The 18754-nt window shown below is 44.9% G+C and overlaps 2 protein-coding genes across 5 annotated transcripts in view; one reads left to right on the forward strand and one right to left on the reverse strand.

The window, feature by feature from the left end:
- The window catches only part of SYTL2 (synaptotagmin like 2), a 119144-nt gene that overhangs the window by 50767 nt on the left and 49623 nt on the right, over positions 1-18754 (reverse strand). For 2 of the 4 annotated variants that reach the window (XM_061120045.1, XM_061120037.1), the window contains exons 1-2: positions 15453-15925; positions 503-654 (exon numbers count right to left, since the gene is read on the reverse strand). In XM_061120045.1, coding sequence (XP_060976028.1) covers positions 503-654; positions 15453-15553 — 253 coding nt within the window. In that variant the 5' untranslated portion in view covers positions 15554-15925. Of the gene's footprint in view, positions 1-502; positions 655-15452; positions 15947-18754 lie in introns of those variants that run through there. The other 2 variants (XM_061120033.1, XM_061120051.1) reach the window with 2 other exon arrangements.
- LOC133040269 (oligoribonuclease, mitochondrial-like) lies at positions 1331-2322 on the forward strand. The gene has a single exon (XM_061120004.1). It carries the CDS (start codon positions 1359-1361, stop codon positions 1989-1991), a length of 633 nt encoding a protein of 210 aa, XP_060975987.1. The 5' UTR covers positions 1331-1358; the 3' UTR covers positions 1992-2322.

Raw genomic sequence — 18754 nt, forward strand, 5'->3', positions numbered from 1 at the left:
AGAGCTTCCCAGGTGGTATATTGGTAAACAAAAAAAGAAAAATCTGCCTGCCAATGCAGGAGACACAAGAGATGTAGATTTGATCCCCCAGGGTTGGGAAGATCCCCTGGAGTAGGAAATGGCAACCCACTCCAGTATTCTTGCCTGGAACATTCCATGGACAGAGGAGCCTGGTAGGCTATCATCCAAGGGTCAGACATGACAGAGCGCGCACACACACACACACACTCCGTATAAGCCTCAATTGTCAATGTTACTCTGAGTCAATATGGCAGCTAAAGGACTTTTTGTCCTTCTTTACCACACTGTCACTTAAGCCCTGACTTCACCCATCCAAACCCAAGAAGATTTTGACCTACAGGACCACACATTATGCAAAGCACACCCCTAAATGATTTTCCTCTGCAGATTTCAGTAATGATGGTGACACCCTTCCCTTCTCCCAAGGACTACTTCTCCCAAACAAATGCTGGCTTGAGAGGCACCAGCCCAATCAACTTACCTGCCACCTGGGGCCTCTTCTTCCTCATGGATGCTCTGATGATATCTGCACCATGGATTCTGTCTCTGTGTCTTTTTGCCTTGGCTTCATAAAACCACTGGCCACTCATATTCTTCAGTTGCTGGTCATCCTTAACTTTTTCAGGCAAATGTCTACAAAAGGAAAAACACTTTACTTTGTTATGAATCCACGGTAAGTAAATGAGTTCACAGTGACACTGCACAAAGAAGTTGTAAGTATATGGCCAAAATGAAGCTCTCAGTGTTTTATGAGATCCCACAAACCTCCCAGATGACTAACCAGTGTATGCTTTAACTAAAAGGTCAGGAGTCCAATGCCAACATTTTTCAAAAATTCAAAGATTTAAGCCACGATCATCAGATGACGCCTGGGATTTCTCAAGAGCAAATTCAATTTTCGGCTGCAGGCTTGTGTGTTCACTGTTTAAATGCAAATACCTCAGAGAAAGAGGACATATTAAGTTTCCCTAAGCCTTGGTTTCCTTATTTTTAAAAAGGGGTTACAATAAAAAAAAAATGGGCCGAAGAACTAAACAGACATTTCTCCAAAAGAGATATACAGGTGGCTAACAAACACATGAAAAGATGCTCAACATCACTCATTATCAGAGAAATGCAAATCAAAACCACAATGAGGTACCATTACACGCCAGTCAGGATGGCTGCTATCCAAAAGTCTACAAGCAATAAATGCTGGAGAGGGTGTGGAGAAAAGGGAACCCTCTTACACTGTTGGTGGGAATGCAAACTAGTACAGCCACTATGGAGAACAGTGTGGAGATTCCTTAAAAAACTGGAAATGGAGAGGCTGGGGCCGTGGCAGCTCGTGCCGGGTGATGCTAGGCAGCTCCGTGGGCTCCAGGCTCTTGCGAGGTGTGGGTGGGACTCACGGGCAGTTCGGGGCGCGGGGTGTCCGCGAAGGTGGCGCAGCCATGGCGGCGGGGGAGAGCATGGCTCAGCGGATGGTCTGGGTGGACTTGGAGATGACAGGATTGGACATTGAGAAGGACCAGATTATTGAGATGGCCTGTCTGATAACTGACTCTGATCTCAACATTTTGGCTGAAGGTCCTAACCTGATTATAAAACAGCCAGATGAGTTACTGGACAGCATGTCAGACTGGTGTAAGGAGCATCACGGGAAGTCTGTTCTAACCAAAGCAGTGAAGGAGAGTACAATGACACTGCAGCAGGCAGAGTATGAATTTCTCTCCTTTGTACGACAGCAGACTCCTCCAGGGCTCTGTCCACTTGCAGGAAATTCAGTTCATGCAGATAAGAAGTTTCTTGACAAATACATGCCCCAGTTCATGAAACATCTTCACTATAGGATAATTGATGTGAGCACTGTTAAAGAGCTGTGCAGACGCTGGTATCCTGAAGAATACGAATTTGCACCAAAGAAGGCTGCTTCTCACAGGGCACTTGATGACGTTAGCAAAAGCATCAAAGAACTTCAGTTTTACTGAAATAACATCTTCAAGAAAAAAACAGATGAGAAGAAGAGGAAAATTATAGAAAATGGGGAAAATGAGAAGACTGTGAGTTGATGCCAGTTCTCATGCTGCCACCATGTAGTTCTCTGGAAGCAACTTCTGGTGGTTTTTTCTTTTTCCCTGGGCTCATGCTATTTGCTTGGCCAATCACCTTCCTTCAGTTAACTTGCATCTCCAGATTTTTCAAGCAGACAGCACCTGAAAATTATTTTTCTTCTAACATGCTGTTTTCATTTATGACACAGAAACTCCTTTGTAAGTACCAGGTCACATCCACCCCTTGGTACATACCTGTATTTGCTTTTAGACATTTCTTTTGTTTAAAAAAAAAAATAATAAACCTAGTTCTATTGAAAAAAAAAAAAAAAACTGGAAATGGAACTGCCATATGACCAGCAATCCCACTGCTGGGCATGCACACAGAGGAAACCAGAATTGAAAGAGATACATGTACCCCAATGTTCATCGCAGCACTGTTTATAATAGCCAGGACATGGAAGCAATCTAGATGCCCATCAGCAGATGAATGGATGAGAAAGCTGTGGTACATATACACAATGGAGTATTACTCGGCCATTAAAAAGAATACATTTGAATCAGTTCTAAGAGATGGCTGAAACTGGAGCCTATTATACAGAGTGAAGTAAGCCAGAAAGATAAACACCAATACAGTATACTAATGCATATATATTTAGAATTTAGAAAGATGGTAACGATAACCCTATATGCAAGACAGAAAAAGAGACACAGAAATACAGAACAGACTTTTGGACTTTATGGGAAAAGGCAAGGGTGGGATGATCTGAGAGAATAGCATCAAAACATGTATGTTATCAAGTGTGAAACAGATCACCAGCCCAGGTTGGATGCATGATACAAGTGCTCAGGGCTGGTGCACTGGGATGACCCAGAGGGATGGGATGGGGAGGGAGGTGGGAGGGGGGATCGGGATGGGGAACACATGTAAATCCATGTCTGGTTCATGTCAATGTATGGCAAAACCACTACAATATTGTAAAGTAATTAGCCTCCAACTAATATAAATAAGTGAAAAGAAAAAGAGAACAAAAAATAAAAAACTAAAAATGGGTTAAGGAACTTGCCTGGTGGTTCAGTGGTTAAGACGTCACCTTCCAATGCAGGGGGGTGCGGGTTTGATCCCTGATTGGGGGACTAAGATCCCATATGCCTCAGTGGCCAAAAAAGCAAAACTTAAAACAGCTGCAATACTGCAACACATTCAAGAAGGACTTTAAAAACGTCCACCTTAAAAAACTCTTTAAAAAGTAAGGGGGTTAATAATAGTAACTCACCTCATGAAATTTCTATGAAGATTAAGTTAGCTAATGCACGTACACTACCGTCTGCGTATGCCTGGCACCTAATAAACACTGAGTGAATAACTGGTGGGGAAGTTATTGGCTCATCAGTTCTTGCCATTTCAGTGAAATGAACTTCTCGGAGACTTTTCTGGAAGCCTATATGTCCATGGTTCTTAATTCTAGGAAAATGAATTCAACAAGGCAGGCTGGGATCCGGGAAGATCAAACTTAGGTGGGGTAGGGAGTGCAGGCAGGGGTAAATTCCATTTGGGCAGATACTGCTTCGAAGGGTTCCGCAGTCCTTGATGCTCATGGAAAAGCTAAAATCTAAAGAACAAACCAAGTACCACCCTCCTAAAGTCTCCCCCATTTTACAGCGGAGGGAAAAACACCGTTCTGTAATGACAAGTCTTATAACCTCCACATCTCCTCATCCATGTCAATAAAATGAGAATCAAAAAAACCTGTCTTTTCTTGTTCACAGAGCTGTACTTACAATAAAGTAGAATAAGAGCCTTAAGGAGACTTTCAACTCTTGGAAGATACTGTGCTACAAAAATCCAACAGGGTTTGATGATTGTCATTCAAGCTAATACGCACACTACCTAACGTAGCAAATCTAAGTGTTTTAGCCAGAGAATGTGCAGGGTGGCCACACCAAGGTGGTGGCAGAGCTGTGTGTAAGGGCTGCACAAAGGCCCACCCAGGAAAGGGGAAGGCAGGAGGGGCAGTCACCAGGGTTCTGGCAAGTACGTTTTCTCTCTCCCAAGTGTGCCTGAAGAGACACTTTCCAGCCAGACTCTGACTCTGCTGGAAACGCCTCTGCTCTCCACTTAAGGGAGTGACCCTATGCCAAACACGTCCGATCACAACCCTCGGACACATGCTGCAGTGACAGCCCATCACCAAATCCTAACAGGGACAGTGTCTTCACTCCATGGTTCTGAATCACCAGGGGTCATGGTTCCTATGAAACGTGTCTAATGATTGCCCATTGCCCAGATTTTCTTTTTTCAAATATCTTTATTGGAATATAGTTGATTTAAAATGTGTTAGCTTCTATTGTACAGCAAAGTGATTCAGTTATGCATATATGTATATCCACTTTTTTAGATTCTTTTCCCATATAGGTTATTACAGAGTATTCAGTAGAGGTCCCTGTGCTATATAGTAGGTCCTTATTAGTTATCTATTTTTATATACAGTAGAGTGTATATTTTTAACAGCCAGGACATGGAAGCAACCTAAATGTACATCAACAAGAATGAATAAAGAAGATGTGTTCATTCAGCGATTAAAAAAAAAAAAAGTGAAATGACTCTGTGGTAAAAGAATCTGCCTGCAGGGCAGGGGATGTAGGTTTGATCCCTGGGTCTGGAAAATTCCCTGGAGAAGAAAATGGCAACCCAGTCCAGCATTCCTGCCTGGGAAATCCCATGGACAGAGGAGCCTGGATGGACCTAGACATTGTCATATTGAGTGAAGTGAGACAGAGTAAAACAAATGTCATATGATATTGCTTACATGTGGAATCATTGCCTAGATTTTCAGCAGAGCAAATAATCCACCCTGGTTGCTGATGGAGCTTTGGCCTTCTCTTCCCAAAAGGACCTCATTCAAGTTCAATGCCAGAAAAGAGAAGTCCTTCCAGCTCTCCATGACTAGACAATGAACCCCAAGGGGCAGGGCCTGTACTCAGTATATCTTTGCTTCGTGTCTGGAAAACAGTGGGTGTTCACTCAGCACCTCTGGAGGGAAGGGATATCCGATGCGGCCCCTGACCACCTGGCTTCAGGCTATCTTTTCAGATTCGTTTTCCAGCACTTGCTCCCATGCTCCCCACTTGATCTCCAAACTGCTCTTACATGACCTCTGCAGACATTAAGGGCAGGGGGTTGTGGCAGAAAGACTATGGGCTTTGGCCTCTCCCCAGACTGGCTCCAAATTCCAGTTCTGACCCTGTTTAAATGCCATCTTTGGCAGCTTCCTGTACCCCTCTAAGTTTCAGTCTCCTTGTATATAAAGATGGGGGACATAAAACCTACTCCGCAGGACTGCTAGGATGACTAAAGGCAGTGTTTACCTGGAAGTCCCTAACAGTGCCTGGATCCTGGTAAGAGACCAGTAAATGTAAATTCTCTTGGGATGTCTTTCTCTCACTTCTCCATCCAGCACGTGACCCCTCATCCCTCAGATCTATGCCCCGCCTCACCGGGGAAGGCTTCCCTGAGCCCCGAGGGCACCGGGCGGCCGGCCCTTCTCCATGCTCCCACGCTCCTCCAGGGCAGCGCTCAGCGCGCCCTGTTCCAATGACCTGTTTGCACACGCGTCTCACACACTGACCTGCGAACTCTGCTAACCCCTTGAAAGCGAAGACTACCTCCTAATCACCTTTCTAACAAGAGCCCCTAGCACAGAGCCTGGCACAGAACTGATGCCTAGAAACTGTTAAGTGGATAACTTGTTAACACATAAGTATAGAGCAGCCAGCCTGGTATGAGTCGGATAAGAGATGAGAGCCTGCTGTTCCTGGGCTTGAGTGAACCAAGCCCCATCACAATGGCAGTGCCTTCTCTGGTTCAGGCAGGACCCCTCATCTCTTGGAGGATTAGGAAATGCAGAAGGCAATCTGGCATTGGCCATAAGCTTGTTGAAGGAGACCACAAACCCTCAGAGCGTAACAACTCCCAATTTCCCTTCATGAGATTATTTGTTTACTTATTTTTGTTGTTCAACTGAAAGGCACTTTGTAAGCATCCTTAGGCAACGCTTGACCTGCTGCTGCCTAACTGACTGTCTCCAAGCCTCTGGCCCCACTAAGTCTGCAGTGCTGTGGGAGTCAGGCTCCCAGTAAGCCCATTGCAGTAAAGAACTCAGGCTGGGTTTCTGGTTCATCTCTTTTAAAGTGGCAAAAAAGTAGGAAATACATTCAAATGCACTAAATGCTATTTATATATTTCCTATCATGATAATCACTGCCAGAGTTAATCAATCTCTTTTTATATCTTAGCCATTTGTAATATTTTACAGATGAAACCACATGCAAGACATCAAAGCCCAAGTTCTGTAGAGATGTAGATTACAAAAGAAATCCCACCATCAGGGACTTCCCTGGTGGTCCAATGTTAAGACTCCGTGTTTCCACTGCAGGAAGCGCAGGTGTGATCTCTGCTTGGGGAACTAAGATCCCGCAGGCCGCATAGCATGACCAAAAAAGGAGGAAAAAACCCTATCACCTAGGCGGTGCTGGTAAAATCTTCTCAGCACCTAGAGAATATTATGGGTAGAGAAATAAGTCAGACAGAAAGACAAATCCTGTATGATGTCACTTACTTGGGGAACGTGCTCATTCCACACGCTAGCAAGGTAATGCTCAAAATTCTTCAAGCTAGGCTTCACAGTACATGAACTGAGAACTTCCAGATGTACAAGCTGGGTTTAGAAGAGGCAGAGGAACCAGAGATCAAATTGCCAACATCCGTTAGATCATAGAGAAAGCAAAGGAATTCTAGAAAAACATCTGCTTCTCCTTCATTGACTACACTAAAGCCTTTGACGGTGTGGATCACAACAAACTGTGGAAAATTCTTAAAAATTCTTAAAGAGATGGGAATTCCAGACCACCTTACCCATCTCCTAAGAAACCTATATGCAGGTCAAGAAGAAACAGAACCAGACAGGGAACAACAGACTAGTTCAAAATTGGGAAAGGAGTACGTCAAGGCTATATATTGTCACCCTACTTATTTAATTTCCATGCAAAGTACATCATGCAAAATGCTGGGCTGGATTAATCACAAGCTGGATTCAAGACTTCTGGGAGAAATAACAACCTCAGATATGCAGATGATACCACTCTAATGGCAGAAAGCGAAGAGGAACTAATGAAGGTGAAAAAAGAGAGTGAAAAAGTTGACTTAAAGCTCAGCATTCAAAGAACTAAGATCATGGCTTCTGGTCCCATCACTTTGTGGCAAATAGAAGGGAAACAGTGGAAGCAGTGGCAGATTTTATTTTCTTGGGCTCCAAAATCACTGCAGATGGTGACTGCATCTATGAAATTAAAAAACGCTTGCTCCTTGGAAGAAAAGATATGACAAACCGAGGCAGCATATTAAAAAGCAGAGACAACACTTTGCTGACAAAGGTCCATATAGTCAAAGCTGTGGTTTTTTCAGTAGTTGTGTACAGATGTGAGAGTTGGACTATAAAGAAGGCTGAAAGCCAAACAATTGATGCTTTTAAACTGTGTTGCTGCATGTACCCCAATGTTCATCGCAGCACTGTTTATAATAGCCAGGACATGGAAGCAACCTAGATGCCCATCAGCAGACGAATGGATAAGAAAGCTGTGGTACATATACACCATGGAATATTGCTCAGCCATTAAAAAGAATACATTTGAATCAGTTCTAATGAGACGGATGAAACTGGAGCCTATTATACAGAGTGAAGTAAGCCAGAAACAAAAACACCAATACAGTATACTAACACATATATACGGAATTTTGAAAGATGGTAATGATAACCCTGTATGTGAGACAGCAAGAGAGACATAGATGTATTGAACAGTCTTTTGGACTCTGTGGGAGAGGGCGAGGGCAGGATGATATGGGAGAATGGCATTGAAACATGTAAATTATCATATGTTAACCAAAATGCCAGTCCAGGTTCGATGCATGATACAGGATGCTCGGGGCTGGTGCACTGGGTTGACCCAGAGGGATGGGATGGGGAGGGAGGTGGGAGGGGGGTTCAGGATGGGGACACATGTACCCCCATGGCGGATTCAAGTCAATGTATGGCAAAACCAACACAATGTTGTAAAGTAAAATAAATAAATAATTTTTTAAAAAATAAATAAACTGTGTTGCTGGAGAAGACTTTTGAGAGTCCCCTGGACAGCAAGAAGATCAAACCAGTCAATCCTAAAGGAAATCAACCCTGAATATTTATTGGAAGGACTGATGCTGAAGCTGAAGCTCCAATACTCTGGCCACCTGATGCGAAGAACTGACTCATTTGAGAAGACCCTGATGTTGGGAAAGACTGAGGGCAGGAGGAGAAAGGCATGACAGAGGATGGAATGTTTGAATTGCATCCCTGACTCAATGGACATGAGTTTGAGCAAACTCAGGGAGATAGTGAAGGACAGAGAAGCCTGACATGCATGGGGTCGCAGAGTCAGACACAACTGAGCAACTGAACAATAACAACAAAAAATAATACAAATGAATGTATATGCAAAACAAGAGCAGACTCAGGGATATAGAAAACAAACTACTGGATAATAAAGGGGAAAGGGAATGGGGGAAAGGCAAAATATGGGTAGGGGTACCAGATTAAGAAATACAAACTACTATGTATAAAATAGATAAGCAACATGGATATAATGTACAGCACTGGGAATTATAGTCATTATTGTGCAATAACTTTTAAAGACATATAATCTATAAAAATACTGAATCCCAATGCAGTACTAATATGAAACATATAATATTATAAATTAACTATACTTCAAGTTTTAAAAATTAAAAAAAAAAAACTTCTCTACCAGCCTACATTGATCTCTTATTTTTCTCGAACTTGAATTGTACCAACAAATTAGCATTTGATTCTCTAGTTGTTGTACCATTTAGCTGAAGTGGGAAAAAGGGTAAGTTTCTTGGCCCTCACACTTTTCATACCTTACCATCCTCTCCACTTGCACGTTATACTTAGCAGAGAGTGGAGGATAGAGAAGACGCTCAAAAAATACCCATGGGCTGCTGGGCAAAGTGAAGGCAGAATACTCAGCCTAAAGAAGACACTGTCCTGCCAGCCCTCCAGGCGGATCATGATGGTCATGCCCCCATTCCATCAGCTAATATACACTAAGCGTGTGTTTTATACCGGGCTTCATGCATGGCACTTAACATGCATTATCTCATTTAATCCTTACAGGTTTACTATGACGCCCAAAGAATTCAGTCAATTGCAAAAGATGGCCACTTTGCCTCCTCTGTATGTTAAAGGCCTGACCTGTTCATTTGCTTATCCACTAGTTCATTGATTCCCTATTGCATACAAGGTATATGCTTGGAACTATACATAAATACGTTAATCGACAGCCAGTCTAACTGCCAATGCCAACCCCCATGGTGCAGAAAGAATGTGAGGACTTCCACAGAAATGGCAGAAGAACAGTGACACCCTTCATCCTGGGTTCAAACAGCTTTCTTCCTTGTACTGACACAGCGCACCCCAGATTCTAGCTACTCATCATGAGGAAGCAAAGGTCTAGCATCATAGGCAGAACCTCGACGATGTTATCTGATCAGCTGTGGATAATGAGAATCAGCAGACTGGCCAAAGAGGCTGACCGCTTGATTCCCTAGATATTTTTTTTTAATCCCTCAATATATTCTGGGCAAGAGGGTTAGACTAGGTGATTTGAAAGTACTCTTAGATGCTTGTTTTGAATATGAGAGCTGGAATGAACCTTGGCTAGTTACAAATGGCCTCACTTCAGAGATGAATTGAAACCCAGAGAGGTTAAGAGGTTTGCCCAAGGTCACACAGAGCAGGGACCAGATGCCAGCCTGCCTCCTCACCCACATTCTTTCTACTGATTGCCCACCCTGCTGGAGAGAGCCAAACATGGATTTGATTTCTAAGATGGCTATCACACTTCACTCTTTCTACGAAGGAATTCAACCTGTGATAGAGAATCTGAAAACAAACACACGTGAAAATGAAATAAACTTGAAAAGTTCCTTACAGCGGAAAATAAGACGAAGCATGCATCACTCATGTTATGGATACACTACAGGTCCCCACAGTCTGCCGAGACCAGCACAGTGTGTGGGAAACAGCTTTGTAGTTGGATGAGCAAGGTTTCACTGTTACTGGGCTCTTAACCTCACCCCCCACCCCCATTTCCTCCTTGTTGAGTGGGTTCGGCTACACTGTTGCATGGATCAAAGGGGAAAATGTGACACTCTGTGTAGAATGCAGATCCCGGACAAATGTTGGTTCCTTTCCCTTTTTGCTTTGACAGAAAACACCATCAGAGGTGCTGGAAGGCAGTTCTTCAATGACAACCGCCTTCATTTCATAGAAACTAGGGCTTAAGGCAGCAGCTGAGGATCACAAGATGCGGTCGCGGTTGAGATGCTATCTGCTGCATGAACACCCGTCACCCTAGATGTGGCTGTGTGTTTATGGGGTGGGGGGCACAGTGCTGGCGGTGTACAGACGCCCAGGGGCAATGATTTCCTGCTGGCAGTGTGACGCAAAGCACAGGAAATACCACCTTCAGAGTCTGTCATTTTCAAACCATAAAAGACCAAAATTACATCTATGTGTGTGTGGTGGTGTTTCTTAAAAAAAAAAAAGAGGACAGAGAGGGAGGAGGCAGCTGGGAGAGAGAAAAAGAATCCAGCCTGATGTCTGCCGCCCTGCTGCTTTGTGAAATGTCTCCAGCTGGCAGTGAGGAAAGCAGGCTGGGTAGAGAGGCATGGTAGGGAACTGCACCCAGCACTTGTGGCTACCGGTAGCGGGGCAGGTTCAGTGACCTGGAATTGCTGTCTTCTAACTGAACTCCAGAGACACCACAGTGGATATTGCCTGGGGTTCAAATCCACTTTCTGCCATTAACAGGTTGAGTGATTTGGGAACTGGACACTTCTGGACGACACTCACGTTCTCATCCATGAAGTCTGCAGGTGGCTGTTGTTTAGTTGCCAAGCCGTGTCCGACTCTTTGTGAGCCCCTGGACTGTAGCCTGGCAGGTTCCTCCGTCCATGGGATTCTCCAGGCCAGAACACTGGAGTGGGTTGCCATGACCTCTCCCGGGGGATCTTCCTGACCCAGAAATTGAACCCGCATCTCTAAAGTCTCCTGCATTGGCAGGTGCCACCTGGGAAGCCCTGAAATTTGGATGGGAGGTAACCTACAGGATAAATCATCTCCAAAGGGTCTTGAAAGAGCTTGGATGTGAACAAGCCAAAGCATTCCTAGATAAATGAGGAATGGCAGGCAGATTTCAGTTTAAATGCAACTCTCCTCCACCACCGTACTGAAAAGGACTCTGAGGCAGTGTCTGCTCTTAGCGGGCAGCAGTGCTGTAGTCCATTAGTAATGTCCTCGCTGCCAAAGTCCATAAGGAACCAGCATTTGAAAGAGCACTCTGAATTTCAGTGGCAGATTTGCCTTTCTAATGGTGTTTTGCTTAGGCTAAGAATAGAATTATCTAATTTATGTCTCTAAAGTCACTTACCAACTTGGAGGAGAACTGGGGCATTGCAAAATCACGTTAGGGAAACAAGGTTGAGGTTTTAAATTTGCAATTGATAATCCGATAAATGGTAAATACCTTGAGGGCTGAGACTGGTAGGCTGGTAATGTTTCAATTACCCTAAAATCCCTTTCATTAGTCCAAAGAAGTTTCCTATATTTAATGAGTGCTCAATTAGATTCCACTATTTTATTAATAAATAGTTGAGAGCTTTAGGAGTAATCTCCTTCTAAGGAATCAGACCACTAACCAGAGAATTCTGTCCTTTTTTTTTTTTTTTTTCCCCTTAGAGGCATAGGTGGAGTGCTGAACAAGGAAATTAAAATGTATCAGTCATCTACTATGTGGTAAGAAGATAAAGAATTATTTTATCTGGCTATAATTCTTTGAGTTTGATACTATGGTTATTCCCAGTCTCTGAGTTGAGGGCTCAGAGAGGTCAAGTAACTTGCCAAATGAACCACAGTTGATTTAGTGGTGAGGAGAGGATTCAAAATCACATCAGTTTTGACTGAGGGGCCCTTACTGTTCTTCTCAAACCAGGAGACCACGAGCTTTTCTTATCATGGCTTTGGCACTGACTCTCTGTGTGACCCTGGGTAAGTCACTTCTCCTCTCTGGGTTTTTCCTGCTTTATCTGTAAACTGACTGATATGGACCCCAGAAATCTTTCCAGAGCGGTCAGGCTCTAACTCCAATGGAAGCACCAAAGACAAACAGCCAGGGGATGGTAACGGGACTGAAAAGCAAAAACCCAAGGAACAGCATTTTGTTCCATCAGTCCGGTAGCAGACAGCCGCAGAATCTGCCAAGTCCCTTCAGGACTAAAGCAAAGGGTTCGAGAGCACCATTCCTCCTGTGTGGAGCAGGCTGTGAGCTGGGCCTCTGTCCGTGCCCACAGGGTGTGGGCCTGCTGCCCATCTGCACCCCTGGCACGCAGTCCTGGACCCGCCCATGGCCAAGTCCATCCAAGCTGCTTGGTGGCTAACTAGGAAGGCCCCCAAGAATCCGCCTGCAGCGCAGGAGACCCAGGTCTGATCCTGGGGTCGGGAAGATCCCCAGAGAAGGTAATCGCAACCCACTCCAGTATTCTTGCCTGGAGAATCCCAAAGACAGAGGAGCCTGGAGGGTTACAGTCCATGGGGTCCCAGAGGGCTGGACACAGCTGAGCGACTGACATACCGGATAGTGGTAGCAAACAGGGTTTGAGTCCCACTAGATTTTCACCGCCCCAAGCCATCTTCCATCAGCTCACAAAAGCAAGAAACAGGGGCAGCACCAGCGGGAGCTGGAGGTGTCCTCAGAGACAGTGCATGGAAGGAGACCCTGCAAGGTCCCCTCTGCAAGAGGACTCACGGCCTTCCTGCTGGGGCTGCAGACTCACTGTTGCCAGTGGCTACACACTCCCACCCCTCACCAGGCTCACTTTCAGGCAGAACTTGGAATTTTTAAGGATGTTTTCAGCTCTTACAGTAGATGCCTGAGAAATACCTCCACTCATACAGAATTGGAGAACTACGAGGAAGACCCAATAGCCTGGAATCCCAGAGGCCAAGTAAACATAGAAGGGAGGGGGACTTCCCTGGTGGTCCCAGGGCTAGCATCCCGCACTCCCAATGCAGGAGGTCTAGGTCGGATCCCTGGTCAGGGAACTGGATCCCACATGCCACAACTAGGAGTCTGTAGTCACAACTAAAGATCCTATGGTGCTGTGACTAAGATCCAGCACAGCCACATAATAAAAAAAAGAATAAAATATTTAGTATGTTTAAAATAGAAGGGAGGGTAACCTCCCTCTAGCCTTCATAATCCGGCTAGATGGAGGAAGCAGAATTACAGATCACACGTAAAACCTTTTTGGTGAGTGCACGCTCAGTTGCTGCAGTCCTGTCCGACTCTGTGCGACCCTGTGGACCGTAGCCCACCCGGCTCCTGTCTCCACGGGCTTCTCCAGGCAAGAATGCTGGCGTGGATTGCCATGCCCTCCTCCAGGGGGTCTTCCCAGCCCAGGGATTGAACCCACATCTCTTGCGTCTCCTGCATTGGCAGGCAGGCTCTTTACCATTAGTGCCACAGTGGGAGGAATCAAAGGTGGCCGCTTGCTAATACTGAGAGTCCCCACGTCTTGAGGCAGGAAGAGGGATGGGGCCCTGGGGCCATTTCAGCTCCACTGCTTTCTCTCCCAGTCTCTCCATCTAGTCTTCTGAGACACTAAAGGAATTCCCATTCCCCCCTATGCTTGAAAAACCTACTGATTTTTCCTCTGTGCCGCTCCCCCCACCCCCTTATTTCTAAAATGGGTCTAACAGTCTTGCCTCGCCAAATCTCAGGGCTGCTGGGAGGATCATAAGAGGATGACATTCATATACTGTGACTGGTAAAGGATGAAGGCTACCAAGAGACCCTGATGGCTGATTGGTGTAATTCCCAGCTCTCCAGGGGACACAGTTTGAGGCGCCCCATTTGCTGAGAGTGGGGAGCAGCAACTTGGAGGAAGGCACATGACAAGGAAGGAACCCCATTCTCATGATCTCCACTACCTACAGCCGTCTCCTGTCACCATCACAGCTCAGGGTCCATGACAGCCACGGCCTTCGTCATGGCTGGCTCCCAGGATGTCCTGTCTGCTGCAGTTTTCTCAGGAAGGGACAGTAGACAGTGAATGAGCACCCACGGGCCAGGATTTAATTCTCACTTCTGACATCTATGGATTGCATAAGCCTGGGTGAGTCACTTGACCTGCCTCAAGGTCAATTTCCTCACACATCAGGTTGGTGTAATTACAAACCACCCAGCACCCCAACTGCGTGAGTGTCGTGAGCTCAGAAGACATAATGGGCCTATAAGCCCCTTGCAATCTGTTAAGCACTGTTTAACATGAATTATGATGAGCAGCCATAATCAGACACTCTGGAGTACTTTAAGGGAAGTTCAGCATGTTCTTTTACAAAGCATCCAAGTTCAAATGAGGGTCAACTATGAAAAAATAAATAAAATATGGATACAAATAAATCCATTGTTTATGATCATGGTGTCCCAAGAAGTAAGAAAATGGCTGATGTTCCTTTTGGATAATTCCTGGGATGGGGGTTATGCCATGAATATGACTAACTTACATTCAGGAAGCCTTTCACTCCCTTTAAAACTCCAGATGACAAAGGCAATAGATAGCAGGGCTTGAACTCAAGCCCACTTCTTTAGCACTCTGATCTCATGCTCCTCCTACCCCACAGTAGGTGAAAGTGGTAGGACTGTTGATGTGGAACATTTGGTTTGAGATCCTCCTAACAAGAACAGTGTCACTCTTTCTCAAGGGACACAAATGAAAAACTGGCTCAGTCAGAACCAATTTTAACTTGCTGCTAAAATCGATTGAAACATGTATGAAAATATACAAAAATGTGAGCTACTTCTCTGTTCTAAAAACCTTAGAAACTTAATTTTTTTCTAATTTAGCACATGATCCACTTTTAAAGAAGTAGATTCAGTAAAAAAAAAAAAAAAAAAAAAGAATATGTGTGTTTGTGTGTGTGTACACATTGTACATATATATGGAGAGCGTAGATGTATGGATGTGTTTGTATAGAGTATTTCATTTTTAACCCAGTGTGTAATAAGTTAAAGGCATTTAGTTAGGTTTTTAATCAAGACTATTTCTGGCATGAGTCCTATGGGATGAGAGATACCAAGGAGGAGGAAGTTCTGGCCAGGAAATACACCTGAACCCGTAAGTCAGGCTCCAAGTCAGAATGGCCACTTACAGCTGAGAGGAACGAAGTTTCTCGTCCTCTTGCAGACCGCCCTCCTCTCCCCAGCAGAGGGCCAGCCTCCTACCTGACTCTCTCCTCTTCAGCCCTCTTCAGGGCGGCGTCTCGCTGCAGAACCTTCATGATGGCCTCCTGCTCCTCCTCTGTCAGGAAGCTTAAGTCGATCATTTTGAAAAGTGTTCACAAAACTGGCAGGAAAAAACACAGCTTCAAATTCCCCAGGCTGAACAAGTCACCGTAGCCAGGATGATCAAAGGATAAAAAAGAGCAATGGAATGGTATCTTGTTCAGTTCTACATCAAAAGTCTTCTCTTGGGTAGGCAAAAGTTTTAGGTGGCTGAGAGCAAAATCCTAAGTGCCCTTTCCCTCGAGGCAGTAGAGGTCTGGAGGGTGATGTCAAGAGGAAGCGCTCAGGATGCTGGATTCTCGGCCAGACAGGTCAGTTGTTCCTTCTGCAGCATTCCCACTCACGCCCCCTCACTGGACCAGTCTGAGACAGTTTTTTCTCCTTCTGTCCGATGTCAGCTCGGTGAGCAGCCACAGGATCTGAGCGTCACCTGCCTGGGGAATCGTGAGACAGTAAATACCAGACAGCGACAGGCAGCGGTTCTCATTATTAACAATAAGCACTGCTCATTATTATAAGATTTCAAACATGTCTGGGGGGAAAAGTGACCATGTGAGATGGTCTCCGAGATCAGGGAAACCAGTTCTGCCAGCTTCTTGAGCAAATAGAAAATGGGTCATGAAACATGCTTCAACTCAATTCCAGACTGCCGAGATGGAGAGTGCACAAAAATGCCTGTCAATGTTTAACGATCCACAGAAGGAAGGGATGGTTGCAGAAAGATGGTGGTTCTCTCTGCAAACGCACAGGACGCTAGGCTGAAAGGTCACACTAAAGGTCAAGAAGACCAGGCAGGCCTTATTCCAGTTGTCAAGTGATTACTGGTAGGAAACTAGAAATAAAAATTCACAAATGCCCACTTCTTCATGCACAGGGATGTTCCACTAGCGTGTATCTGTGCTCCGTAATGATGGAAGAATTATTATTAGGTAGAGGTAGTTTGCACCATAGTGAAAACAGTTATTCTCCACTTAGTCCCATCTCTAACTTTTCCTGGACCTGGGCAACTCACCAAGCTGTCTCCCTTCATTTCCCAGGAGAAAGAACACTGACTGTGTGTATATAATCTGGGGAAAAAAGAGGCAGGATTTCCAAACACCTCACCATTCAAAGTGAGCATTTTTGCATAGAAACATTGGCAAGAATCCTATTTTCTTTGAGGCATTTTAAGCCCATGAGCAGGGACGTCCCTGGTGGGCCAACGGTCGAGACTTCACAGTCCAGTGTCGGGGGGTATGGGTTTGATCCCTGATCGGAGAGCTAGGATCCCACATGCCTCATGGCCAGAAAACTAAAACATTAAGACAGAAGCAGTATTATAACAGAATTCAGTAAAGACTCAAAAAAAAGGTTTTTGAACCTATGAGCAATGAGAATAAGGTGAGACCTACAGAATGCCACAGCCAGGCTAGACTTGAGGAACTACTCCAGGACTGGGGTCCTTTAACAAGCAGAGTGCTGCATATATAGTAGACACTAAAAAAAGAAGGGTTTACTACATCTTAAAGCAGCCCCACTCAATAAAAGACAGCATGTACAGTAACGTAGTAACGTCTATGAATACATCTATGAATAAACTCTTTGCTCTTTGGCAAAAGAGAGCTACAAGGAAGTACTCCCACTGTGACTGTCTAACTACAAAACATGAGGCAAGTTACCTAACCACTCCGAGGCTCAGGCTTCTCATTAGGACATCCTTCCAGGGTTGCTGGGATTAAATGAAATAATGGCTAGAAAGCAATGCATATCTTACATCCTGTACCAAAAGCAGCTGCTAAAAATATACTCTAACTTCCTTTCTGAGTTCACACTTTTGTTCCATCCAGCTGGCAAGAATGTACTGGTTACATGCTTTCCTTTTCTTTTTTATATCTTTCTGACCTCCCTTATGAAGTTTGGACTTCTTAGGCACGCACTCTGGTGACCTTTATTTCTATCTTCCTGTAGCTCTTTACATATTGCCCACAGTGACTAGGCGAATTTTAAGATAACACTTCACATTCACTTTTTAAATCAGCATGCACTCCCATGTATTTGCTGTTGTTGCTGATCAGTTGCTAAGTCACATCTGACTCTTTGCAGCCCTACAGACTGCAGCACGCCAGGATTCTCTGGTACATAAATTACTACTTGTGCATATATAAATATATGTGTGTGTGTGTGTGCAATACTACAAAATTGCATATATTACTGACTGCTTAATTGTCTTGAAAAGGACTTATCCTTCAAGATGAAAGTTACTATCTCTAAGAAGCCGTCCCTCATTTCCACAGCTGGAGCTAAATGAGCTAAACACTGTAGACAGTTGATTGTTGTCATTGCAGTTTAGTTGCTCTGACTCTTTGTGACCCCATGAACTGTAGCCTACCAGGTTCCTTTGTCCATGGGATCTCCCAGGCAAGAATACTGGAGTGGGTAGCCATTTCCTTCTCCAGGGGATCTTCCCGACCCAGGGATCGAACCTACGTCTCCTGCGTTGCAGGCAGATTACCACTAAGCCACTTCAAGTACAGTATTCCTAACTCTTCAGTCCCTCCCTGAAACAGAACAACACAGTCATGTTGCCACCAGACTAAGCAGAGTACTCACCCCTACCTCCCAGATGGTGGGCCTGGCCTGTGGCTAACTTTGGCTCATGAATTGTTATAAACGTGATGCAAGTACAGGCTGTGGATGTGCTTGTGTGGTTTCGCTCGGCTTCTTGTACTCTGGCCATGGGCCATAAAGAGCTTGCCCCAGGGAGCCACTGCCTCTTCAGTCTGGGCCCCAGAAAGAGATACAGGGACAGACCAGAACTTGATCCTCCTGAAGCTTGGCCACCTTGGCTGGTCTGTAGGTACCGAAGCAAGAAATGAATAATTTTGGTTGGAAGCCACTGAGGTTTGGGGCTGTTGCACAACAGACAGTCTTGCAGCAGGGACTTCACGAACACAGAAGCTTTCTCCTCCACCTATGTGTTTCCACTGTACGATGATTTGTCTGCTCTCGTCTCTCCCATCTGACTGTGAGTCTCTCGATGTGAAGAAATAAGTGAATGAGTAAATGACTGAGTGAACCTAATCTAAGCAGACAACTTCACCAGGGGACAGCTGTCTCAGTTCTTTCATGCACGGTAGCTTTAATTCACACACAGTAATTTCCTTAGCTCTCAGAGGCTGGTGAGGAAATGGACTCAGGCCACCTTCTGGGAACCACGTCCCTGGGCATTGCACTGCCGTCAGGTTCAATGGGAGATTGTTTCT

Source organism: Dama dama, chromosome 2, assembly GCF_033118175.1.
Source record: "Dama dama isolate Ldn47 chromosome 2, ASM3311817v1, whole genome shotgun sequence".
Classification (NCBI taxonomy): domain Eukaryota; kingdom Metazoa; phylum Chordata; class Mammalia; order Artiodactyla; family Cervidae; genus Dama; species Dama dama.